The 26,703-nt window shown below is 44.1% G+C and overlaps 1 protein-coding gene and 1 long non-coding RNA gene across 5 annotated transcripts in view; one reads left to right on the top strand and one right to left on the bottom strand.

The window, feature by feature from the left end:
* Positions 1 to 12,245, bottom strand: part of LOC131480228 (uncharacterized) — a 47,563-nt gene extending 35,318 nt beyond the window's left edge. Inside the window, exons 1-3 of the long non-coding RNA XR_009245354.1 lie at positions 12,109 to 12,245; positions 7,128 to 7,193; positions 1,566 to 1,665 (exon numbers count right to left, since the gene is read on the bottom strand). This is a non-coding gene — a long non-coding RNA (uncharacterized LOC131480228). The remainder of the gene's footprint in view (positions 1 to 1,565; positions 1,666 to 7,127; positions 7,194 to 12,108) is intronic.
* SLC35F2 (solute carrier family 35 member F2) overlaps positions 12,180 to 26,703 on the top strand; it is a 64,088-nt gene continuing 49,564 nt past the window's right edge. For 2 of the 4 annotated variants that reach the window (XM_058663956.1, XM_058663953.1), the window contains exons 1-2: positions 12,277 to 12,416; positions 12,755 to 13,041. In XM_058663956.1, the coding sequence (XP_058519939.1) occupies positions 12,932 to 13,041 (110 nt within the window). In that variant the 5' untranslated portion in view covers positions 12,277 to 12,416; positions 12,755 to 12,931. Of the gene's footprint in view, positions 12,417 to 12,453; positions 13,042 to 26,703 lie in introns of those variants that run through there. The other 2 variants (XM_058663955.1, XM_058663954.1) reach the window with 2 other exon arrangements.

A 26,703-nucleotide genomic window follows, 5' to 3' on the forward strand; every position in this document is an offset into this window, starting at 1 on the left:
TGCAGCTCTCACTGGTAAGTGCAAAAGCCAGGGCTCTGGGCAGACTAGGCTGGGCTAGAACCTCAGCAGCCCAGTGCAGTAACCTAGTGGCTTAAGTCCTTGCCTGGTACACGCCATATGCTTAGGTGGGTGCTTGTTTGTGTCCTGACGCCCCCACTTCCCATCCAGCTCCCTGCTTGTGGTCTGGGAAAGCAGTCATCAACAGCTCAAAGCCTTGGGACCCTGCATCTGCCTGAGAGACCTGGAAGAGGCTCCTGGCTCTTGGCTTCGGATTAGATCAGTACTGGCCATTGCAGCCACTTGGGGAGTGAATCAGCGGACAGAATATCTTCATTTCTATATCTGATTCTCTGTGTATATCAAACTTTTCAGTAAAAATAAATAGATTTTTACAAATGAAAAATAAAAATAATACCCTCTGAGCACTTGTTCCCATGTGAGTGTCTCAATGGCATCATCAAAGGACCGTGCCCCATCCCCAGGTATTGTTGTAGTTTGACAGCAAGGAGAAGCCCTCTCTCCCTCCTGCCCTGCAGACCCAGGAGAAAAAAGAAAAAGACTGAAGTTTGTGTCCCATTCATCCTCCTGCATAACTGATCCTGCCCATCCTAATCAGAGGTACACGTGGGCACTTACGCCTATCAGCTATGTAAACAATGTTAAAAATAAAATTTTAAAAAATTATTTATTTCTATTGGAAAGGCAGATTTACAGAGAGCATGAGACATAGAGAGAAAGATCCTCCATCTGCTGATTCATTCCCCAAATGGCCACAACGGCTGGAGCTGAGCCTATCTGAAACCAGGAGCTTCTTCCTGGTCTCAAACATAGGAGAAGAGACTCAATGCATTGGGCCATCCTTAGCTGCTTTCTCAGGCCATAAGCAGGGAGCTGGAAAGGAAGTGGAGTAGCAAGGACAGGGACCAATGTCCATATGGGATGCCAGTGCTGCAGGAAGAGGATTAGCTACTTGAGTCATATCCCTAGCCCAAGATTTTCTCTGTTCAAGGAAATGCACAGAGACTAAAACTAAATGTTACCTTCCCCTACTTTTCTGTCTTGAAGTTAGCCATAACATAATGTCCCAAAGTACCTTAACTGATGGTAGACCCCACAACTTTCCTTTTAGAAGGCTACTTGCCCCTAATGGGGGAGAAAGGAATGCTACCCTGAGAGGCCAGAGGAAACTAAACAAACAAGCCTTGCTAGATTTGCCCGCTTAGTCTCTCAGCATTAGGTAATATCCTTTTGTTCCAATCACACTTCTACAACGGTTGCCTGTGTTTTGACCACACTTATGCAATGAAAATTTCATAAAACTCCAAAGGGAAGAGTTCAGGGAGCTTCCCCCCAGTGGACCAAGTGGTGACTAACAGAGCTCAGCCATGTGCCAAGAGAGTAGTAAACAGAAGCCACATACCCTTCCATAGACGAAATGACCACACTAAGTTAGAGCACAATTATAGAAAAGTAACTATTCTTTGAATGCTTGGACATTGAAAGAAGAAGTCACAGAAGTTAGAAAATACTTACAAGTGAAATGATGTGGTGTTTATGTTGCTCACTTTGAGAGCTGGTAGACATGGTGTCAAGGAAGGCATACGTTGACTGCTTGGCAGCCTTTTCCAGCGCTGAGATTCCGTATCCCTGGTGCAGGAGCGACAGCTGAAAGTTACAGAAAAATCACTGTGATGTCATATATCAAACATTTTTTGTCATAATCAATGATGATGTTTTAAACCATTGTGATGTCACAATAAATTATGATGACCCAAAAATCCATGCTATACCATTATGTTATAAACCATTGTGTTGCTGTAATCAATTGTAATGTCACAAACTACTGTTCACATGTTATAATCAATTATATCGTAAGCCAACCATTTTGATAGTATAATCAATCATGAAGTCATAAAAATTACTGTGCTGTCATAAACAACATGTGGCCATAACCCTCCAAATGAAATTTCACAAAAGCCATTGTGATGTAAAAATCAATTGTCATGTCATAAATTACCATTGTGATACCACAAAACTAGAATTTGGTGTCATAATGTATTAAATTGTTATAAATCACAGTGTGATTTTTTTGAGTGGGTAAATTTTTAAAAATTTTAATAACTTTACTTTCTTTTTATTTTCTAAGTTATAGCTAACAAAATACATTTTTTTAAAGATTTATTAATTTTATTACAGCCAGATATACAGAGAGGAGGAGAGACAGAGAGGAAGATCTTCCATCCAATGTTTCACTCCCCAAGTGAGCCACAACGGGCCAGTGCACGCCGATCCAAAGCCGGGAACCAGGAACCTCTTCTGGGTCTCCCACGCGGGTGCAGTGTCCCAATGCATTGGGCCGTCCTCAACTGCTTTCCCAGGCCACAAGCAGGGAGCTGGATGGGAAGTGGAGCTGCCGGGATTAGAACCGGTGCCCATATGGGATCCTGGTGCCTTCAAGGCGAGGACTTTAGCCGCTAGGCCACGCCGCCGTGCCCACAAAATACAATTTTGAGGGATGATTTTTACATTGTTGATTAGGGCAAAGGGTCAAGGGCTACAGGAAGTGGGGTGAAACCATTATTTCCACAATCTCTTTTTTTCCCTACCTGTACCTGGGGAAAAGGGATAGATTAAGGGAGAAGCCACATCATTGTGATTTTATAAACAATTATTATATTATCAGACACTAAACTGTTACTAAACTATGTTGTCAAAGGCTTTTGTGATGTAATAAACCAATAATTACAAAGTCAAATTCAATTATACCATAGACCTACTCTTCTTTCATGTTATAATCGATTATACTGTTATAAAATGTTATAACATAAACCTACTGTGATGATGTCAGAAATTATTCACTGCTCTATCATAAGGAATTCTGATATCATAAACCATTATTGTGATGTCATCATTGTGAAGTCAACTTTGATTTAGTCAACCTAATTTTGTGAGTTTTTACCAATTACAGGGTCATCATAATTGTGAAAACTAGAAACAACTGGGACATCACAATGGTAGGCTTATTAAATCATAATGATTGTTATGGGTTGATATTTGATTATTACATCACAATGGCTTATGGCATCATATATTGGTTTCTGAGATAACTATCATTTTTGTGCTTGGTCTGGGCTGATCCCAGCCTTTGGTTCTTATGCTCACCTGCAGTGGCTGCATCCTGACAGAGGAGCTCCCCAAGCTTCTCTATCAGGTCTTTTCCCAGTGACAGATCTTGCTCCACCAGCAGGTCCTTGGCCTAATCCGACTTGCCCTACCTTCTCTTCTGGCAGAAACAGTGGCTTTGCTCCATCAGCCCACACTCATTCTGGCTCTTACTGTTGGGTGCTACAGCCAACTTTGCCTGGTCCATTCTCAGACCCAGTTCTTGTGTGGCTCAGTAGTGTCGAGACCTAGCCTAGCTATCCTACACCCACCCTGGCTATTGTGAGCAACAGTTGGTGCTGGAGTCTAGCCCAGGCTGGCACACCTCAGACCCAGTCCACACCCATGCTGAGGGACAATGCAGTCATGTCCAGCTCAGATTGTCCTAGGGACCCAAGCTCCTGGTACAGTGCTGGCTAGGGACCCTACCCTTTGCCCACTCAAGAGCCAAGCACAGTTCCCCAAGCCCGGTTCACCATCATACCACACCAACATGCTAACCTAGGGCTCTCCCCTTCCCCACCCCCGTCCCTGTCCCAACTGCGACCAAGCACGTAGTGAAATCCCCAGACTCGCTCTGCCTGTCTGCCTGGGCAGGAGCCCGCTAAGCTCTCTGTGAACTCCTGCCAGTGCCATTCCCCACACCCTCTGCAGGCCTGGACTCCATGAGCCTGCCCCCATGGGCATCACCCCTCCCTCCAGGTGCCGGCACAAGGCAGGTGTCCCTGCTGGCACAAGGCAGGTACCTGAGCTGTTGCAAGGCAAGCTAAAATTAAATACTTCGTTGGATGGCTTTTTGTCCCCTATATTTTTTGGTTATTTTCTTTTATTTTTTGCTTAACTTATATTCCCGTTTATCAAATCTAGCTCCATTATGAGCATTTTGAGTCATTTTCAAATATTTTTCCCTATTACATTGTAAACAGTTCGAGAGCAAGAACCAAGTTTTATTCTTACATTTTTTTTTCTGCCACCTAACATTGCCCTGAAAATAGTAGGTGTTCTAAATATGTTATGGAGGCAAAGAAGAAAAATAGAAGAGTGAAAATATCTTCTGTATCCAGAGCATCATAGATCATTGTGGTCTATACATAATTTTCTTTCAAAGTACCTGGTTGATTGATTTGCAATGTCCTAGAGTACAATAAAGGCAATAATGTAAATTCTTCAAAGTTGCCATCTAAGCACAGAGTATTATTGATTCACTTTGCTTCATGACAAATAATTCTGACATTTTCATTGGTTTGGTGCCTTGTGTACTTTTGGACATTCAATTAAAGACAGGCAGGCCCTGATTCCTAGAACACTTCTGAAAGAGAAAACAAGGGCAGCTAGAATAAGAGCTGTTCGCTACTGAGAGCCTCAAGTACAGTGGTAATAAATGTATCGAATAGAATGCTACAGACAAGATTTTTTCAAAGAAGGCTGTTTAAATAGGTCTTCAAGATGAACTTTAAGTGCAGAACCTGTTATCTGCTGCCTATCAGGGTATGTTACATTAGCATGAAGCTGGAACTGGGGATCCAAGCAGGAAACTGAACCCAAGAATTCCAACAGGAGACATGAATTTTTTAACTATTAGGCCACATGGCTGTTTCATCAGTTTTATGATTTTGGGGGGCTGGATGATAATGTGAATGTGACTATAATAGCTCTTATTATTCATTATGTTGTATTTGATGAGATGTAAAAAGTACATTTATTTATAACTAGTCTTTGAGCAGTGAGGAAGGTATTGGGACAGAGGCTTGCTCCATGTTTATCAGTAAAACTGTAGAGGCAGCCTGTTAACTTGTGTCAACATCAGATGCTTACTGTTCTGAACATCTTGGCTAGGTAATCTTCCCAAGTTTTAATTTGTTCAACTGAAAAATAGCAAATTGCTTGGTAGCAATTTGGAAAAGTATTTGGGGCATATCACAGATGACTACAACAGCTCCAATCACATGTTCTTCTGAATGTCACTGGGCTACATCTTCAGTTGGGCAGATTTGTAGATCAGGGTGGCAATGATGCTATGTGATTTTTGAGGCTTGTTCATAAATGCATATACAGATGCTCCTCATCTGACAGTTGGATTATGTCCCAATACACCCTCTACTTGTTGAAAGCATCATCAATCAGAAACTTAGTTAATATATCTTCTCTACTGATGTAATGATTTAGTCCACCTTACCTTAAGTCATGCTCAGAAGGCTTGTATTAGCCTACTGCTGGACAAAATTGTTAACATAAAGCTGTCCATTTTTGTGGTAGAGCGTAGAATATCTCATTCAGTTGATACCAACAAACCTTGGTAACAAAGTGCTTCACAGTGTTGATTGTCTGTCCTTGCGATTGTGGCTGACAGGTGCTGCAACTTGCTGTCACAGCCCAGTATCTCTACAGTATCCCACCTTGGGGAAGATCATAATTCAAAGTTTGGAGGCAAGCAGCAGGCATTGTGGTAGAGCAGGTCAAGCAGCACCTTGGGATACTGTATCTCACACTGATGGGATGGAGCTCCACCTCTACTTGTAATACAGCTTCCTGATCAAGTACCAAAGAAGGCAGTGCATGATGGCCCAAGTAGTTGCTAGTACACGTGGGAAACCTAGGTTGAGCTCTGGGCTCTTGGCTTCAGCCTGCCCCAGCACTGGCAAGGCAGGCATTTGAAGAATAAACCAGCAGATGGAAAACAGCTCACTATTTCTATTTGTCATTCTGAATTTCGAATAATAAGCAAATAAACTGATTTTTTTTCCTGCATGCATATTGGGTTTACACCATCATTTAAGTGAAAAAAAAAATCATTAAGTGGGGACTATCTGTACTAAGAAAGAAAAAGAAAGCAATCTTTAACATTTGGAAGCTGGCCTGGTACTCCCGGCTTTATTCTGTTACTGGATATAAACAATGTCATTCTCAAGCAAGAATACTGAGACCATGCTAAAATGAAACAAAGCAAGGTCAGCTCACAAACTTATGTTATCATCAAAGCAGGTCATTGTACCACTCACAAAATGCCAACTCCCATCACTTGGCCAAAATGGATGACTGCTGCTTTGTTACAATTAGAGTGACATCTTCACCCTAGACTGCCCTTCATATAAATAAGACTGGTTGAGATATCAATCAAAATTGTATCCATTCTGACAGCACACAATCTTATATGAATTTGTTGTGGAGGATTATATTATTTGGATCTGGAGCCCCGCTTGGGCTCAGGGAGACTTAGCCCTAGACTTAATCCAGGTCCTTGTCTTCCTGTATGTAGGAACTAGGAGGTATACATAGAGGTGAACAGAAAAACAGGATTTATTGAAAGGCAAAGGGAGAACACACACCCGGACATGAGTGTGGTCAACCTCCTGAGGGAGAATTGCCCCCACCCAGGTTGGTGTTGTCCTTTGTAGAACATTGAAGGGAAGAAGGGTTTGGTGGAGCAGCAGTGTACATGGTTATCTCCAGGGAGGTGTCATGACATCTGGTGCATGATAGGATGTGGGTACATGGAGCACTCAGTCATGTTGAATTAACTCAGAAGGGGATATGAGATCTGAGCTCCTTACCTCTCCCTAGCTACCTGCCTGGCCATATCAAATTTACATCTTCAGCTCCTGGCGCAGTGGCCTAGCGGCTAAAGTCCTCTCCTTGAATGTGCTGGGATCCCACATGGGCGCCGGTTCTAATCCCGGCAGCCCTACTTCCCATCCAGCTCCCTGTTTGTGGCCTGGGAAAGCAGTCAGGGACGGCCCAAAGTCTTGGGATCCTGCACCCATGTGGGAGACCTGGAGGAGGTTCCTGGCTCCTGGCTTGAGATTGGCACAGCACCGGCTGTTGCGCTCACTTGGGGAGTGAATCATCGGATGGAAGATCTTCCTTTTTATCTCTCCTCCTCTCTGTATATCTGACTTTGTAATAAAAATAAATAAATCTTAAAAAAATTTTTTTTACTTCTTTAGATCATTTCTGAAATTACTTACTAAAAATGCAAATATGTTAGAGTTGTTGTCCCTGCCCTTCATATTTGTGGAGGATTGGTTCCATATCTGTGGATAATGAAACCCACAGGTGTTTAAGTTCCTTATGTAAAATGGTATAGTTTTTGCATATAACCTACACACAGCCTGCTATGGACTTTAATTCATCTTTAGATTATTTATAATTCTTCATACAATGTATATGTATTCTGTAAATGGTTCTTACTCCATATTGTGTCAGGACTATCCACCAGAAATAAAAGCCTCTATATACACTCAGTAGAGATTTTCAGTATTTGTTACAGATGTGCTTTGGCTACTGTTTCTCTTCAGGCACTCACCTGGGGAAGGGGTTAACGGTTGCTGCATACATAAGTAGAGTGGCTCACTACTCACAAAAAGTTCACGCAAAGAGCTCCCAAAACTATGAAGACTGACAGAGATCCTGGCCAGGCTCTAGCTGTTCCAGTCCTAACCTCCAGCTTCAGTAACCTTATGTCAGGTAAATGCCTGCAAGGTGTTCAAGAGAAACATGCGGAGACCTGTCCCAGGAGAGACAGGACAGCTGTCAATCTCCTCTGTGTCATACTGACACAGGATCTGTTTTGTTTTAGTCATCTGGGGTAACCTCAAGCAATCCTCTGTTCTTTATCCATTCAGAGGGATGCCTTTCTTAAATCAACCAGAAGCCCGCTTTTAGGGACAAGTTTACTTCCTGTCTCTGAAATGCTTCTAGTCTACTACCTCATCCCTCATCCAACTTCCCTAAAGATTTCTTTTAGGGAGCTGGCATCATGTTGGAATAGGGTAGGGTAAGCTTCTGCCTGTGGTGCTGACATTCCATATGGATGCTGATTCGAGTCCTGGCTGCTCCACTTCCCATCCAGCTCACTGCTTATGGCCTGGGAAAACATGTGAGAGACCTGGAGGAAGCTCCCAGCTACTGGCTTTGGATAGGCTCAGCTCTGGCCATCGTGGCCATGTGGGGGGTTATCCAAGGGATAGAAAGAAGATCCCTAACTCTGCCTTTCAAATACAAAATAAAATAAAACATTTTCAAAGAAAGTTTTTAAGACTAATCTGAAAAATATATATTCCTTGTATAATGCATACATTTTGACTACAATTTGACTATTTTCAAACATTTCCAAAACAATGAAAAGTCCTTGTGCTTGTGTCTTGGACCAAGGACACTCATATTCTGTCCCGAATAAACTTCATGTTAGCCTGTTTACAGATCCTGTTTACTTTCACAAACATAACAAACTGTAGGAGAGACCTTTAGCCAGAATTGCCTGGCTCACATCTTCCTAAATTCTTGACCCACATAAACCACAAAGTATAAGAAAATGATTGCTGTTTACAACTGTTAAGACTTAGGGTGACTGCTATGTACAACAGAGTATGAAGCATCCAGCACACAGCAAGTGTTCAATAAAGAAATGGTTAATTTTTCAAGTTTGTGAGGTTATTATATGTAAAATCCCCAATATCGTTTTTCCTAGGAAACTTGGTTTGACAAAAATTTGTGGATTGGGCCTGACACTACAGCCTCGTGGCTAAAGTCCTCACCTTGCATGCACCGGGATCCCACATGGGCACTGGCTCATGTCCCAGCAGCCTTGCTTCCCATCCTGCTCCCTGCTTGTGATCTGTGAATGCATTCAAGGATGGCCCAAAGTCTTTGGACCCTGCACCCGCGTGGGAGACCTGGTTCAGCTCTGGCTGTTGTGGCCACTTGAGGAGTGAATCAGTGGATGGAAGATATTTTTCTCTGTCTCTCCTCCTCTCTGTATACTAACTTTCCAATAAAAATAAAATAAATCTTTTAAAAAGATTTGTGGATTGGTGCCCTTATTTCCACTAAATGTATTTTAAGCTCGATACCAAAATAACTAAGACTGGTTAATACGCCTCAGTAAGATAGATGATCTAATTTTGAAGCAAAGCTAAAACGTTACTACTAGTGCAGCATTTTGGAGAGGAACTTGTAAGTTTGTAGTTATACATAATATAAACATGCAGTTATGTATAACTTTCCTACTTACATGTGGGAATTAAATGGAAATAGGAAGTTATGGTCTACAAATGTTGAAGCAATTATGTTTTAAATTAAAAGTAATGTATCTAAAAGGAATGTAATCTAAAAAGCTTTATGTATTTAATTATTAATTAATTAAAAGGCAGAGTGACACAGAGAGAGGGAGAAACAGAGAGCGAGAGAAATAGATTTTCCACCTGCTGGTTCACTCCTCAAATGGCTGCAATGACTGGGGCTGGGCCAGGCAGAAGCCAAGAACTTGGAATTCCTTGTGGGTAGCAAGGGCCCAGTCACTTAGACCATCCTCCGTCACCTTCTCTGATGCCTTAGCAGTGAGCTGGATTCCCAATCAGAGCAGTGAGACTTGATCTGTGCCTATAGGCAAGTGGCAGTCTAATCCATTAGGCTATAATTCCAGCCCCTGAAAAATGTCTTAACTGAAAGTAGTAAATGGCTGAAGTAAGAAACAAAATACAAATAAACAAGATAATCTCTCTTTTGTTATCCCTCCCATTGTTAACCACTCCCACGATTTAGACACTATCAATCACCTGGTATGCATCCTTCCATACCCAACAATTCTAACACATGTAAACATAGGAAAGCATAAATACACGTGTGTATGGGTATTTATATGAAGATTTTTTAGCCATTTAGTTGGTGGCTTTTATTAAATTGGAATGTTATTTAACAGTCACTCTTAACTTTATTTACCTGAAAATATGGTATAATGTTTATACATAAGTGTTTGACATTTGCTTAGTTCCCTACAGGTGCTGTAATACATTACCAGTAGTTTGGTAGCTTAAAACAGTACAAGTTTGAGCCTGGAGCAATGGTTCAATTAGCTAATCCTTCCCTTGCAAGTGCTGGGATCCCACATGGGCGCTGGTTTGTGTCCTGGTTGCTCCATTTTCCATCCATCTCCCTGTTTAAGGCCAGTGAAAGCAAGTGGAGGATGGCTTACCCTGCACCCACATGGGAGACCCAAAAGAAGCTCCTGGTTCCTAACTTCAGACTGGCTCACTCCGCTGGTGCCTTCAGATCTACAGAGAAGGAAAGACAGAAAGATCTTCCATCTGCTGGTTCACTTCCCAAGTGACCTCAACTGCTGGAGCTGAGACGTTCTGAATCCAAAGCCAGGAGCTTCTTCCGGGTCTCCCACACAGGTTCAGGGTCCCAAGGCTTTGGGCCGTCCTCGACTGCTTTCCCAGGCCACAGGCAGGGAGCAAGATGGGAAGCAAGGCAGCTGGAGCATGAACTGGCACCCATATGGGATCTTAGCATATCCAAGGGGAGAATTTAGCAACTGAGCCATTGCACTAGGCCCCCAGAATAAATCTGAAGCAAACAAACAACAGCACAAGTTTATTGTCATGAAACTCTAGTGGTCAAATATCCAAAATCCGATTTACTGGGCTTGGTTACATGTAATGTCAGCAGAACCATGGTCTTCCTCCAGTGGCTGTCAATATTGCCTGGCTTGTGGTGCGTCTTTCCATCTCAAAGTGTATTACTTCAACCTCTGTTTCCATCGTTACACCATCTTCTTCTCTTTTGTAAGTCTTCCTCTGCCTGTTTCCTTTAAGGACACTTGAGATGGCATCATAGCCCACTGGATAATTTATGATAATTTAGTCACATCTTTTGCTACATAAAGGAAACTTCTCAGGCTCTAGGGATTAGGAGTTGGTATTTTTTGGGGGGGATGGGGAATGTGTTCATTTTATCACAACACCAAACCCATCTTTAATATTATGTATTTAGGCAAAAGCACATATTTTGCACAAAGGGACTATAATTCACTATTTTAGAATCAATTTATTTTAAAGATTTATTTATCTATTTGAAAGTCAAAGAGACAAATCTTTCATTTGCTGGTCATTCCCGAAATGGTAGCAACAGCCAGCACTGTGTGGGTCAGGCCAAAGCCAAGGACCAGGAGCTCCATCCAAGTTTCCTAAATGCTTGGGTCATCTGCTGCCTCCCCAGGTGCATCAGGAGGGAGCTGGCCTGGAAGTGGAGGATTTCATCAGGGACTCTGATAGGGTATACCAGCACTGCAAGTGGCTCCTTAGTCTTCTGTGCCACAAAGTCAGCCCCTGGTACAAGGGCATACCCTTGGGTCTTACCTATAAAATGTTCTGTTTGAGAACAGAAGATGGTGGGAGATGACTTCTTAAGATTTATTTTACTCATTTGAAAGAGTTAGAGAGAGAGAGAGGGAGAGATCTTCCACCTGCTGGTTTACTTCACAAAGGCAGAATCCAGGAGCTGGGAGCTTCTTCCTGGTCTCTTACATGGGTGCAGAGGTCCAAGCACTTGGGTCATCTTCAGCTGCTTTCCCCCACCATTAACAGGGAGCTGAGCTGAAAGTGAAACAGCCTTGTCTCGAGAGGGAGCCTGGAAGGGATGCCAGGGTAGCAGGCAGAGATTTTACCCGTTGTGCCACGATATGGGTCCCCTTGGAAATTTCGTTAACCATTGTTATTTTTAAGGCACTGGATTTAGGTGCACAATGGGCTTTTGCATTACACAAAGGAGACCATATTAAAGGTGCTTTCAATATCCTAAATGTCCCCCTCTCCTTGCCGCGGTGTGGTTGTACTGTAACATCCAATCAGTCCTCTGTGGGTGGTCATGTTCTTAGCTTACATCTTTTCATCCCCATCTCTCCTCAATTTTTACAAAAAACCCTTTCCTACAAACTGTGGTTCTTGAAGCTGCTAAACTTGCTGAATGGTCATGTTTCAAAACTTTTCTCTTAGAAGCTTGAGAGCTCCCTCTTAGGCACCGGTTGTTTTCTCTAACTAACCATGATTTTGTCTCTTCTTCCAAGAAAGGGGAGGGGGGAGAGGACAAGCAAAAAGCACAAGGTCCAAACACCCTTTTCTTTTGTCTTGACCTGCCCCTTCCCGGAAGCAGAGAATCTGACAGACTCACCTACTTCCTTACGTCAGCCACAAGCAGGAACTTTGCCACCAGCTTTCGGTCCCCCGTGGCTCCTACTCTGTCCGCGGAAACGTTGGAAGGCGTGGTCCAGGTCCGGGCCTGCTGGCTCAGCGCCCGGTTTTTTGCAGCGTCTTCCTCCCTGGCCCTGCTGAGACCGCCCTGGGTACGAAAAGGCCACCCCAGCAACCCAGATGAGGTGGGAGACTTCCCTCGCTCCACGGCACGAAGATACTTTTCAGGATTATTTAAGGATGTGACCTCCGTTTTGCGAGGAAGTGACAGGTCCTTCCTTGGCTGGGGTGAGCTGTCTGGTAGAAACGCGTCCGAGGGCGGGAGATTGGGAGAGCGGGTGGCAGGACGGGCGGTCTTTCCAGTTGGCAAAGTTCACTTGTTAACTGGCTGCCTCCCGGGTCGGACCACGATGGGAACAGTCACGAGAACCTCATTTGCTGAATTCAAACGAGGAGCCATAAAAACCTGAAGTGCACATTGGGTGCCACGCAACACGGAGGCTCGAGTGTCAAGGCGAAAAAAAAAAACAAAACAAACTGCAACCCCTTTGGCTCCTCCTCGTGTCCCGGAGGTGCCAGGTTCTAATCTGCAAGCGTGCTGTCTGACAGTTAATCATTTGTCGCAGAAGGAGCTCCGTTGAGGAACCAGAGGGACGTGAACGAGCTCAAAGGAGGCGCTGAGGGAAGGAGCGAGCGCGCGGGACTCGAGCCGAGTCCCCGCCGGCAGCACAGGCGCCGCCTCCCGGCTTCCGGACCCCGGCACTTTGGGGGATTCGGAGCGCGGGGCCCGCGCCAGGGTCCCCATGGAGGCAGCGCGGCCGGCGGGCCCGGGCGCGCCGCAGGCCCACGCGCGGGGAGCGGCGGCGGCGGCCGGCAGCCTGCTGAGCCAGATCAAAGGCAAAGTCTTCACCTGGTGAGTGCGGGGCCGCCCCGCGGCGCGGCAGGGGCCGGCAGGGACGGACAGGCCCGGCTCGCACGTGTTTGCCGGTGCCGGGAGGCCGAGGGAACGGCTCCGTGGACTTTGGGCGCTCCCCGAGCGCGCCGAGGATGTTGCGCTTCACCTGGCTTCGGGAAGCGCTCCGAGCCCCTCCCTCGGCCGTGCGTTCCGTGGGACTTCGAGTGGGTGGGAAATGCACCCTGTTGGAGCTGTGAGGTCGGTCCCTGTGGCTTCCTGGAGGCAGTGGGAAGTGGCGAGACGGACGCGGTGAAGGAGGGGTGCCCCCGGAGGAGGTCTCTTCCTGACACTGCGTCGGTTTTCCTTCGGCTGCCCGGCGTTTCACACGCGGCAGGGTGAGCCTCTGCTCACACGAGTTCGCCCAGGTGCGGAACGCGGCTGTGTGCTGCCACCTGGCAGCAGCCCCGAGTCTCCAGTGCCTCCCGAGCTGGAGTCGCCGTGCTGGGAGTAAAGTGGGAGAAAGGCTCTTGAGGACTTGGCCCCCTCACTGGGGAAGGCGTTTCTGTGGTTACTGGAATTCGTGCCTTCTGGAAAAGCAGACGACCTAGGACCTCACTCATGGAAACCATTTATGTATTGAGCGCTCCCTCTCCACTGGGGACTGTGCATATGAAATCACCCGGTCCTTGCTGCCCTCGCAGATGGCATGTAGTGATACCCACTTTGCAGATGGAGGAACAGGGGGCAACACCATTTGTCTGATTCCAGAATTTGTTATCTTAGGTGCGGTGCCGGCAAGCCTAAGCTGCCCTTCCACCACTCTTGGCTGCCAGGCGGCTCATAAAACAAACACTTGATGTTTCCATGTTAGTGAAATAAATTGCCCTTTGAAGATTGATAGCTAGGTCCTGAAAAGCCATATTGTTTTTCAAAGGTTGGTACGTAAGGGTGTTGGCATTTTTGTCATATAAATAAGTATGGTTTTGTTTTGACTTTGGCAAAACAAAAGAAAACCAAAACAACACCCTTCCCTCCCCCCCCCCCCCAGCAAAAAATTGCTTCCTTCTGGCTGGTTGGGTGTGTCTTGATAAATTTAGCTCTACAGGCTGGGCTGGGAGGCTAGGGTAGGAGGCAGGGTAGTGTCATGGTTGGGGACCCAGATTTGGTATTTATGCCCTAGCTGGCTGAGATTGGGGCAAGTCGCTCAGTTCCAGTTTTCCTGTTTGTAAAGTGGAGATGTGAGGTTGTGGTGAGGGTTGGTGGGTGACTGCACAGAAGTGGGTGCTGTGCACCAGTTAGTTGCCAGCATCAGTTCACCAATACTGGGTGGTAAGAACAACATGGCAATTGCTTAGGCTGATGCCAGTGGCCAGAGCCTGGAGCAGACAGTATGTCAGTTTAGCAAGATGGAAAGAAAATTAGCAATGATTTTTTTCCTAATGTCTTCGCATTTTCAGAATCCTGGTATGTTGTTTTTAAGATTTTAAAGAAACTGTTCCGTCTACTAGGTTGCTCCCCAACTGCCCACAATAGTCATGGCTGGTTCAGGCAGAAGCCCGGAGCCTGAGCTTAATGTTGTTTTTAAGATTTTTTAAAAATTTTTTAATTTATTTTTTTATTATTAATTATTTTGCATTATGTGACCTTTTCATAGGCTCTGGGAATCCCCCCACCCCTCCCTACGCCCCTCCCCCCGGTGGATTCCTCCACCTTGATGCAGTATTACAGCTCAAATTCAGTCAAGATTCTTTCCTTGCAAACGTATACCAAGCATAGAGTCCAGCTACTTACTGTCCAGATGGGTTGAACAGTTTCTTGGGAAGACCATTTCTGGTCTGAAGTTAGAGCTGGTAGAATATCATCCCAGTCAGTTAAGAGTCCCAATACAACATCAACAGCAATTTGCAACATTATGGAATTGACATGGTTTTGAGTAACCAGTATGTTAAAAAAAAAAAAAAAAGCAAGTTCTTAACCACAACCTATGATTAGCTCATTGACATTTCAATTTTAGTTTATATACAGGACCGGCTGCTATATACCTTAAAATGGCTATAAGGTACCATTCAGCTGTCGTTTTTAAGATTTTAAAGAAACTTGTTCCATCCTCTAGGTTGCTCCCCAAATGCCCACAATAGTCATGGCTGGTTCAGGCAGAAGCCTGAGCTTAACCTGGGTCCTCCACATGGCTGGTGGAAACCCAAGCGCTTGGGCCAGCATCAGCTGTCTCAGGGTGCATTAGCAGGAAGCTGGATCAGATGTGGAGGAGCTGGGACTTTAATGTATGGGATGCGGGTATCCTAATCTGGTTTAACCACCTAGACCACACCTCCCACCTTTGAATTTTGTATGTTTCACCATCAGGAGTATATAGAAGCCTCCTAATTATAAGATTTCTTCTGGGCCTAAGTATACTTGTTGTACCCACCTGAGGGCTTCCTTTCTTCCTGTGTGATTAGCACTTGTGGGCATCTTCTAATGCTGATGAACAGAGTTCCTTAACAGTAGGAATAGTGTTGGCTCAGCATGATAGCACAATAGCATAGCAACTAAACGTCCTCATCTTGAATGTGCCAGGATCCCATATGGTCACTGGTTCTAATCCCAGTGGCCCTGCTTCCCATCCAGCTCCCTGCCTGTTGCCTGGGAAAGCAATCGAGGATGGCCCAAGGCTTTGGGTTCCTGTACCCGCGAGGGAGACCTGGGAGAAGCTCCTGGCTCCTGGCTTCGGATTGGCTCAGCTCCAGCTGTTGCGGTCACTTGGGGAGTGAACCATCGGACGGGAGATCTTCCTCTCTGTTTCTCCTCCTCTTTGTATATCTGACTTTCCAAGGAAAAAAAAAAAAGGAATAGTGTCTTTTTAGTTTCTTACGCTCCCATAATCCTTAGCACACAAATGAGTGAGTGAGTTGCGGTTGACAAAGGTTCTTGGGGCTCTCCCCCGACTCCCAACCTTAGTTCCTGATTCTTCCTTCTCTCCACCTTTGTTCCCTGGGGCTTGGGCTGGAGTTTTCTTTGTCGATTGGCTAAGACTCCAGTTCTTTAAGGTTTTCTATCCAACCCTGGCAATTCTTTAGGCAGTCAGTGGATTCTGATGGCAGTTTTTGCTTGTCCAATCCAACAATCAGAAAGCGCAGCTTGGCAGATACGTGTTATTCTTGTACTCAGTATTGGAAACTGTTATTGAATCATATTTACCAAGGTTGGGTTTCCCTCTTGAATCTCCAGCCATGGGTGAGGCACCCTGTGGGAGAAGACAGTTTGGTGAATGGATCTGATGCTATCACCGTGTGCAGCATAGTCTATAATTGCACAGCCTTTTTCTATCCTTTTAGTCAAAGAGGACAAGACGAACCCTTTGGCAACTGGCTGCTACATATAGATGAGGCCCAGAGCTGCTTTTGTTTTTATCATGAGAAGTAAGTATTCTAGGAGACTCTAACTCCTGATACAGCTGCCTCCCTAAGGGTACAGTTTTCTGTATGATTATGAACATCAGATTACTTGTGTTCAAAAAAGTTTTTGGGGCATTTACTGTATACCAGGCATTTGTGATAAAAAAAGAACCAACATAGTCCCAAGTGGGCTGTGCTTGAAATTTTGCCTCTCGCTTTTTATTGCCAATGACTCAAATGATGAATACTGTAGCCAAAAGCCTTGGATTTCCTAGAGTTCCTGAGGATACTTATTTAATTGTACACTGTCAGGCAGTTTGCATTCTTACACACAGACTCTGTTCCTATTCTTTAAAAATGCACATTCCTGGAATGTCCTTTAACTATTATTTTACATTTTCATGTTGTTTCCGTTAAATAAAAAGCTTTTGGAGAGCATAGATTTGATCCAATTCCTTTTGTAGGACCATGCTGAATGTAGTTCATTGTTTCATCAAAAACTGAACATCTATACTCTAGGCTCTAGATTAACATCTTTGGCTGTTGTGAAAGAAAGCTCGTTGCTAATTTATGGTAAGAAGGTATGATGAGAGCTGTAGAGGCCACTGTGAAGTTCAGTGAGGGCAGAGACCAAGTCTACCGGGGTGAAGTAGGCCTAGGGAGATTGGAACAGAGCATGGTCGGTATCTTGAAGCAAAATAAAGGTTTTCTAGGAGGACTAGGTAAGAAAGGCTGTCTAGGCTTGGAAGGGCTGGAGAATGTTTTGCTTGAAGTGTAGGTAGCGTGGTGTGAATGGGCCAAGGGCTACAGGAGAAATTGTACAATAGTAGCGGTTGATCAGTGAGTGTTCTCCTTGCTGTTGTCTAATAAAGGGCCTGAGCCAGGCCTCTGGTTTCTTTTCATTTTGATTTCCCCTTGTCTAAAAGAGGCCACTTAGGTGGGCTTAACTATATAGGCCTTTATCTCTGCACCACATTGTGTTGAACATTGTCAAATATTTCCCTTCCAGTACAGAAGAAAAACTGATGGCCAGGCCAGAGTCTAAATCTGTCCAAGTGACAAAAGGGAGTAAGGGTGAACTTTAGGATGAAGAAAGCCGGGGCAGCGGCACCACAGTGGATCGCTTTTCTCAGTGCCTCTCTGTTAGCTGTTTCTATCAGCTGCTCTGGCGGGACCAGGAGTCAGCATCTCCCAAGCAGCTTGAAGCAGTGATTGGAGGAAAGATGCTGGTTGGACAGCCTGAACCTGCTTCATTAATTTCTCCATCCTGTAGGGCAGGCGGCAGTTATCCACCTACAGTGTAGGGGAGCGCCGAGTGGAATTTAGAAGCTTTCCTCTAGCATGTCCCCGCTCTGCCCATACTGTAGGTCTTTTCCTCTGCAAGGCTGGTTCTAGACAATCTTTGGGTTATCCCAGCTGAGTTGAAGGAAGAGAAGGTGGGCTGCCAATGCTCATTTTTCATTTTCACAGCACTTCCAGAATATTCCCAAATTCCAGACTAATTCCCCTTTAGTCCCTATAGTTACTACTTCAGTTCAAGCCTTTCTCATCTCTCGCTTGTACTCTTGTCCCCTATTGTGATTCCTGATGAAGTGGAAGGTAGCTATCATCGAATGAGCATTCTTCATGTGTCAGACATCTCACGCTCATCAATTATATGACAGTTCTATAAAAATAGGGGTTTCAGATCCGTTTGACAGCATAGGTAGCATGCATGCTCACGGCTGGTGAGATGCAGAGCCAGGATGGCTTCCTTTGATTCCAGCAGGCAGATGTATTTATAATAGTTTCAGAAACCTCAGTGCATCATGTTTAGACTGAAACCTTTCAGGATTCCTCCTATCACCTACACTAGTGGCATGCAAGGTAGAGAAGCGCTTGTTTTTTTTTTTTTTTTAAGTCATACTTACAGAAAGAAGGAGAGACAGACAGAAGATCTTCCATCTGCTGGTTTACTCCCCAGGTAGCTACAATGACTGAAGCTGAGCTGATTCGAAGCCAGGAGTCAGGAGCCTCTTCCGAGTCTCCCACGTGGGTGCAGGGTCTCAAGGCCTTAGGCCATCCTTGACAGGCCACTAGCAAGGAGCTGGAAGGGAAGAGGAGCAGCCAGGATAAGAATCGACACCCATATGGGATCCTGGGCATGTAAGGTGATGACTTTAGCCACTAGGGTATTGCGCTGGCCCAACTCTATCTTGTTCTGGGCCCAGGCCCTGGCAACCCCCATTTCACTTTCTGCCTCTGTGTATTTGCCTTCTCTGGATACCTTATGTAAGTGGAGTTGATTGGCCCTTTCATGACAACTCAAGCTTCTCTTGGACCAGAACTACCAGGCTCTCCTGTTATGAGCTACTTGCCTCTGCAGGCATGTTTCCCAGAATGCCCACTCTGACTTGGACAGTCCAGCTACACTGATGTGCCTGTGGACTCCGTGTACACACCCTGGCCTGTGCGCTTACACCCTGTAGTTCCCTCCTGGGACTGACCTGTGTCCTCTCTTCTGGGCAGCTTAACAACTTTTCTGCAGACAGCTCCAAGTCAGGAGGTTTTGCCTGATTTCTTCCAGTTCCTCTTGGCTGGGTGCCTCCTCTTCTCTACCTCCAAGACACCTGCTCCCACCTCATGACGTTTCACTCTGTTGTGTGTGAGGATGCCGTAGAATGGGCAGAGGCTCTTGTTCCTCTCTGAAGTCCTGCCAGGGCTTTGTGCTTGGCACAGAACTGGGCTGGTAGCAGTTCTGGCTTGTGAGGGGCTGAAGTGATTTCTAGCAGCAGGACAAACACATTTGCAACCGGATTTGGTAAATAAGATGCAACGGTCAGAACTGAAGTGAAAGCGGGCTGTTTCTGAAGAGATTTCTGAGTTGTTTTGGAGGTGGCCACTCCATGGATGAAGCAAATTACCTCCCGAGGAAATTGTGTATATACATTTTGATAAGTTTAAGTACTGTACATACTTCCTATGTTATTATTTACTGAGGATCATCAGAGAGGACTAAACATTTCACACGGATCAGTTTTCCAGTTAACTTAAATTTCACCTTTTTGAGCATTAAAATTTACTTTTAAATTCAATGTAACAGCACTGTTTATGTCATAGATTATTCAGTTCTGCTACTGTTTTTATTCATAACTTTTGGAAGTGATTCTTCAATGCTTAATTGGTTTGCAATTAACAATTCTTGGGTCGGCCAATCCATTCAATTACTCAGTGGGTCTGTTTGTCACTAATCCTAGAAATTTTGCCAAAAAACCCGTCATTAAATTTCTTTGCAGCATCTTTCAAACAAATAAATGTGACTACTTTCTTTTTAATATACAAAGTACCTTCAACACAGTAGATAGCAACTTTGCTTTTTGGTTCAGTGTCATAACCATGAGCTTTATTATTCCACTAACTGGCAATATTATGCTCAGAGCCTTGAAATGAATTATCTTATTTTTTTTTTTCTGACAGTTTTGCTTCCAGGTTGTTACATGTGATCTTTCCCCTTGTGTTTTCAAGTTTATCACTAGAAGCCTGTGTCCTTTCTAAATTAAGCTTTCTAACTTATCAAGACTGTAGAAACCACAGAACCCAGTTTCCTAGATTTGCTTATAATTAAAATATAAAAAGACCCTGAGTAAGGATTTAAATGGCTTTCATTTTATTTTTTTTCATTACTATTATATAATTTTATTTTATTTTGCGTTTCATTTTTTTAAATTAATTACATTGCATTATGTGATACATTTTTTATGCACTGGGATTCCCCCCGCCCCTCCCCACACCCTCCCCCAACGGCAGATTGCTCCACCTTGTTGCATTTCCATAGTTCGAATTCAGTTGACATTCTTTCATTGGAGGTATTTACCAAACAAAAAGCCCAGCATCTTATTGTCCTGGTAAGTTCAATGGTTTCTTGGTGAGACCATCTCTGGTCTAAAGGTAGAGCTGGCAGAGTATCATCCCAATCAATTAAAAGCCCCAACATAATATTTCCAACCATCCACAACACCATGGCATTAATTGACATGGTATTGATTAACCAATATGTTAATAGGAAAATGCAGGTTCTCAACCACAACCCGTGACTTCTTCATAGACATTTCAATTTTGGTTTACATTCAACCGTATTCTATACACCTTAAAATGGCTTAGATTGCTATTCAGCTGTCTCATGCCTATTTTAATTTTAGTATTTAGCAGTTTATAGCATTGAAGCATGATTTCGCTGAACCTGGCTGTTTTTCAGGTGGTCTAACTCTATAATTCTAACAGGATAAATGTCAACAGTTTAGGTGAGCATGTTTAGGAGGGGTGTGCAGAGAAATCTTCCATACCCCAGTTATGAGTAACTAATCTTTGTGTCCCACCCAGTGATTTATAAGTGCATCCCCGCTGACCATTTCCTGTCTGTTTCTAAGCTTTCCTTGTTGTTCTCTGTCTATCTGTTCTAGTTTTGTTTGTTTGTTTGTTTGTTTGTTTTGAGGGGTTTCTGGAGCGCTCCTGATGGTTATTACGAGAGGTGGTGGGGACCCAAAATTGGAAGCAGACAAGGACCAGAGAAAGCTCCTCTCCCTAGTCCTGAAGGAAGTTTACTGTTCTTCTGTTTCTGCGGACCGCTCAGGGATCCTGGTTGTTGTTCCAATGACCTTGGATCCTGCAAGGCAGGATTTGGGCTTCTTCCATCCCATGTGGTAGATCCAATTGGGGGTTGGTGACCTCAGAGTTCTTGGCCTCCAAAGGCACTCCATTTCCCCGTGGTCTCCTTGGCAGTAGGGATGTAGTCCTCGGTGCTCATACTGATAGTCCTTGGTGAGGATCTAGGAGTCTTCAGGTTTGGGATAAAATAAATGGCTTTCATTTTAATACATTATAAAATATTTTACTCCTTAGATTTTAGGATGCTTATTTTGGTTGGTTCAGTAAAGTATGCTAATTAAAGTTGTGAGACCAGCAATAGGTCAGAAAAACTTGGCAGTTTAGATTGCTAAGAGATAGAATCTGCGAAAAACTATAGTCAAGCCCAAAACGTCTTTCTAGTCACTGTGTGTGTGTGTGTGTGTGTGGTGTTTTGAGGGGGAGGAATCATTCTGAATATAGAATAAGAATTATTAGAGGATGGGAAGTGTGGAGGGCCGCAGTGATGGAATGGGATGGATAACAGGTGCCAGATTCTGGTGTTGTGTGGCTCAGTGGTTGACTTTAGTTCATAGTAATGTATTGTGCATTTCATGAACAGTTAGAAGCAAGGAGTTGAAGTTCCACATATGGAGTAACGATAAGAGGGAATCATTAACACTCTGATTTCATCAGTACTGACTGTTCACATTTATTGAAATATCAAACTGCATTCCATGAATATGTACTACGTTAATTAACAATTTTAAAATGTTTAAAGAACTGATATTGTGGCACATTGGGCTAAGCCACCTCTTGTGAGGCTGGCAACCCCTGTTAGAGCACCTGTTAGAATCCTGGTTGCTCTGCTTCCAGTCCAGCTTCCTGCTAATGGGCTTGGGAGAGCAGCAGAGGATGGTCCAAGCACTTGGCCCCTGCCATCCATGTGGGAGATCTGGATGGAATTCCTGGCTCTTGACCTTGACTTGATCTAGCTCTGACTCTTGTGACCACGTAGGGAGTGAGCCAGTGGATGGAAGATTTGTCTGTCTGCTGTTCTCCCTCTCTCACACTCTGCCTTTCAAATAAGTGAAAAAAAAAAATCTTTAAAAAGAAGGTGGACGTACCAATCTGATTTAATCAGCATCCATTGACTGTACGCATCAAATTATCACACCATAGCTCATAGATACGTTCAGTTATAGCAATGATAATAGACACTTTAAGAAAACCAGACTATTAAAGGAGCAGACTGATTTGATTTCTCAATTCCAAGTCCTAATGAGAGCTTTAGCCTGGTACTGTGCCAGATGCAGTAGATCTTTTCAGAGTTTTAAAGAGACATTCCTGTTCCAGAAGAGTTTGGGATTTACTTGGAGAAAAGAACATACCCTAAGCTTTTTTCAGTGTTATCAAGTGAAAGATAAAACACTTTGTTTTTTAAGTAAGGCTTTGTGTGCCTTGAGAACAAACCATACTGTTGCAGTGTAGGTTCAGTAATTCACACGGATTCTTTTGATAATAAAACTGCAGGTTTATAATACTGTGCTTGCCAGTCCCATGGGACACATGTAGAAGCAGAGCATGGAGAAATTAAGTCATTTTCCCCAACAAGATTAGTCACATAGTGACAAGGAATGCAACGGGGCTTCCCCCCAGACAGTCTGGCTCCAGGTCCAATGCTCTGGCCACCATTCTAACCTGCTTCTTGTGAGATAGGCAGCATGCAGAAAAGGCGGGTCTTGGACCACCTACCCCTGGGCTTTCTGGTGGGCTGGTTGTATATGCAGGAGTACAAGAAAATGTATAAAATTATAGGATAAATATAATGCATTTTCTCAGAAGACTTACACATCTATATAAAGATAAACACACACACATATATTAGTTTATTTGAGAAGCTGAGAGTAAGCCAGCGAGCGAGCGAGCGAGCGAGCGAGTACTCCCACCCATTGGTTTACTTCTCAAATAGCGGTAATCAGCTGGGAGCCAAGAGCACGGTGTAGGTTTTTTATGTGGGTGGCAGGAAGTCAGTTGTTTGAACTTTCTTCACAGCCTCCCAGAGGTTAGTGTTAGCAGGAAGCTGGCATCAAGTGCCAAAGCCAGAGCCAGGAATTGACCCAGGCTCTGATGTGGGATGCAGGCATATTAACTAGTATCTCAACTGCTAGACCAGTTGCCCACCATGGCATCATTTTTAAACTCTAGTTATACAGAATAATAATTCCTTACTGATGACACACTCTCATTGTTAATGAGTGGCTCAGTTTGTTTCTAAATGTCATAAATTTCCATAAATCCATCAGCAGCCCTTATACTAGAATTTATACGTCCCTAGTGGCCGTCTTCCTTCCTCCCTAACCAGAGATAGTCATCATCTGGATTTTTCTTTCACCATTCCCTTGCTATCATTTTAAAATATAGTTTTGTGTTTCTGTGTGTTTCTAAAAGAGCATTTTTTGGGTAATTTTTTTACTTTGTAAAGATGATATCATGCATATATAATCTGTTGTGATTTAGTTTCTTGTTATGGCACATGGTTAAGATAGATCCATGTTGTATGATGTGATATAGTACCTCTTTTGACTCTATTATATAATGTTTTTTCCTGTGTATGTACCACACTTTATTCTTTCATTCTGTTGATGGGGATTTGACACTTTGTTCAGAGATTTTGCTCTTGTGAATAGTACCTGGGGAATGTTCTTCCATATGTCTCCTTACTCATGCGTTAAGAGCTTGCTACACATATGTCCACATGTATATACATCAAGGAGAAGAATTGCTGGTTTGTAGCACAGGGTACGTGACTGTTTACTTCATCAAATAGTACCAAGCTGTTTTTCCAAATGGATGTACCAATTTATAAAGCTACCGGCTGCCAGTAAGAAATCCTCTGAAATAACATTTCTTTCTAGCACTTGCTATTGTCATTTTGATAGCTAAATGAATGTATGAATATTTCTTAATTTACACATGCCTGGTCGCTAATGAAATTGGGTCTCTGTATGTGTTGGCCTATGTGTTCCCACCTCTGTGAAGTACTAATATTTGGTGAAATACCCATTGTTTGTACTTTTTTTTTTCCTTTTTTGGTTGATTTGATTGCCATTTTCATGGGTTCTAAAAATTATCATCTGAGAATCGAAAAAATCCAGGGCTTGAGTCAGCTTCTCCATTTTGGGAGGACATTTATTCTCCCTTCTGCATATTTCACTATGTATGGGTTCGGCTGAAAAGTTTGTGAGTTGGCTGGGTTTAAGGAGGTGCAGGCAAGACTAGGGCAGGGAAGGAGGAGGACGGTTTTTCTGGTTTGAGGCCTGTGGGTGTAGAAAGGCTGGGAAGGGTGCATGACTCACAGGAAATCTCTTCTGTGCCTGTGTTGCCCTCTGTGGGCTGGGTCTCTGGGAGCCTTCTAGACCAGGCTCTTTCGGAAAACAGGAGGCTGGGGTTTGATGAGTGTTTTATGTCTGTTAGACAAATCTGGCTCACCGTTGGCATAGGTGGAGAGCGAATTTATTGCTTTATGCAGTTAGGAAGGGGTCTGCTGCCAAACCCCAGGGTTCCCTGCCTGTTGCATTTGCAGGCTTGTTGTGGGCTTCATTCTTCTAACTGCAGGATGCTTGATGATCTTCATCTGGGGATTCTATTGAATAGGATAAAGCAGCCAAAACAGAAACCTCAGGTCTTCAAAACGACTTTTATTTTGGCAATCTGTAAGGAGCTACATTTAGGGCTGACCATGGTTTAAGAAAAAAAAAAGTTGAAAACTTTTTGTTCCGCCTCTATGAGCAGTCAGTGTTAAGAATTAAACATTTAATGGGATGTGGCACCTGGACTGCCTGCTGAGAGCGGAGTCTGCTCTCCTCAGTTCTTGGGCCAGGTTGGATTAGGGAAAGGCGGGGTTCTGCATCTGGCTCCAGGACAGAAACTCATGTAGCCTGGGTTCTTGAAGTAGCTGTGTACTGGTTAAGCAATGCTGAGTCCTGGGCTTCCCGATTCTGCCCTTCCCCCGAACCTCAGCAGCCTTCTCAGTCCCCTTTGGAGCCTGGGTGGGAGGTGGTGCTGGAGACAGGGACCGCATCCATGTCGCATCACCCCCAGTTTAGTGCCACGCTTTGTGTTTTGCTCCTTCTCTCCTTCCTTTCTCCCACAAGCTCTGTAACTCAAGTGTCTGACACGCACCCAAAGAGAATAGGTGATTGGAAAATGTGCGTCGCACCTGCTCATTTCAGCAAATCAGAAATAGGAAGAGAGGAGTCGTTGTGGTGGTACAGGAGGTTAAGCCTCTGATGGCAACACCTGCATTCTACATGGGATTGTGTGTTTCATTCCCAGCGGCTGCTTCCTGCTCATGCACCTGAGAAAGCAGTGGAGGATGGCTCGTGCATTTGGGACCCCACCACTCATGAGAGAGCTGAGTGGAGTTCCTGGCTCCAACCTGGCCCAGCCTGGATGTCGGAGGTTTTGGGGGAGTGAACTAGTGGATGAAAAATCTCTCTGTGTGTCACTCTGTCCTTCATACTAACAAATAAATGTATTTAAAAAGAAATAGAAAAACAGGGCCTGGCATGGTGGGCTAGTGGCTAAAGTCCTTGCCACGAACATGCAGGGATCTCATATTGGCGCCGGTTCTAATCCCGACAGCCCCGCTTCCCATCCAGCTCCCTGCTTGTGGCCTGGGAAAGCAGTCGAGAACGGCCCAAAGCCTTGGGACCCTGCACCCACGTGGGAGACCTGGAGGAGGCTCTGGTTCCTGGCTTTGGATCAGCTCAGCTCCAGCCGTTTCAGTCACTTGGGGAGTGAATCATTGGACGGAAGATCTTCCTCTCTGTCTCTCCTCCTCTCTGTATGTATCTGCCTTTCCAATAAAAATAAATAAATTAAAAAAAAAAAGAAATAGGAAGACAAACCTGTTCCTAGTTCTACAGAACAGCCTCAATTACAATTGTTGTAGAATACAGAATGAAATGGATAATGTTAATCAGTGCCCATTATTAGAGATGCAGAATAATTTGCATTAATTAATTTCCTATTGTGATCTCATAACCTTCAATATTATGTATTTGATTATTGTTATTACCAGGGGGAGCAGTTTATGGAGTGGAATACATAATTTACTCATTCTGTGGCCTTGGGCAAGTTATGTCTCTCAACAGCAGATACTATTTCTTAACAGTTTAATTGTGCTAATAGACCCTATCTCCCAAGAGCTTTTGTGAGATTCAAAGGAGACTGCATGTATGAGGGTTCTTCAAAAGTTTGTGGCAAATAGAACTAAAATACCTTATTTTGCTGCAGAAAGTTTTTGAAATCCATTCAGTGTTTTCACAATAATGTTTCCCATGAATTTCTTGAGCGGCCCTGTGTGAACACTGAGTGTGGCACCTGGCACCCAGTTACTTCGATTAAGCCACCTCACTTTTGTTGAGATAAGTAGAAAAAAAAAAACACGTTGAATCCCCAGTTCCTGCAAGGGGTGTGCTTATCATAGGACAGTGACTGGAACTCAGCCCCTGGAGTCACATCATGTGGTTTGTTCTTGAGGTTTCACCATTTTCTAGCTGTGTGATACCGGGGAAATTGCTGCACAGTCCTGTGCCTCTGTTTCTTGATCTAGGCATAGCTCTCATAAGGATGCCTACCACATAGCATTATTGTAAAAGTAAAATGGATCAGGATT

This window comes from Ochotona princeps, chromosome 4 (assembly GCF_030435755.1).
Source record: "Ochotona princeps isolate mOchPri1 chromosome 4, mOchPri1.hap1, whole genome shotgun sequence".
Lineage (NCBI taxonomy): Eukaryota > Metazoa > Chordata > Mammalia > Lagomorpha > Ochotonidae > Ochotona > Ochotona princeps.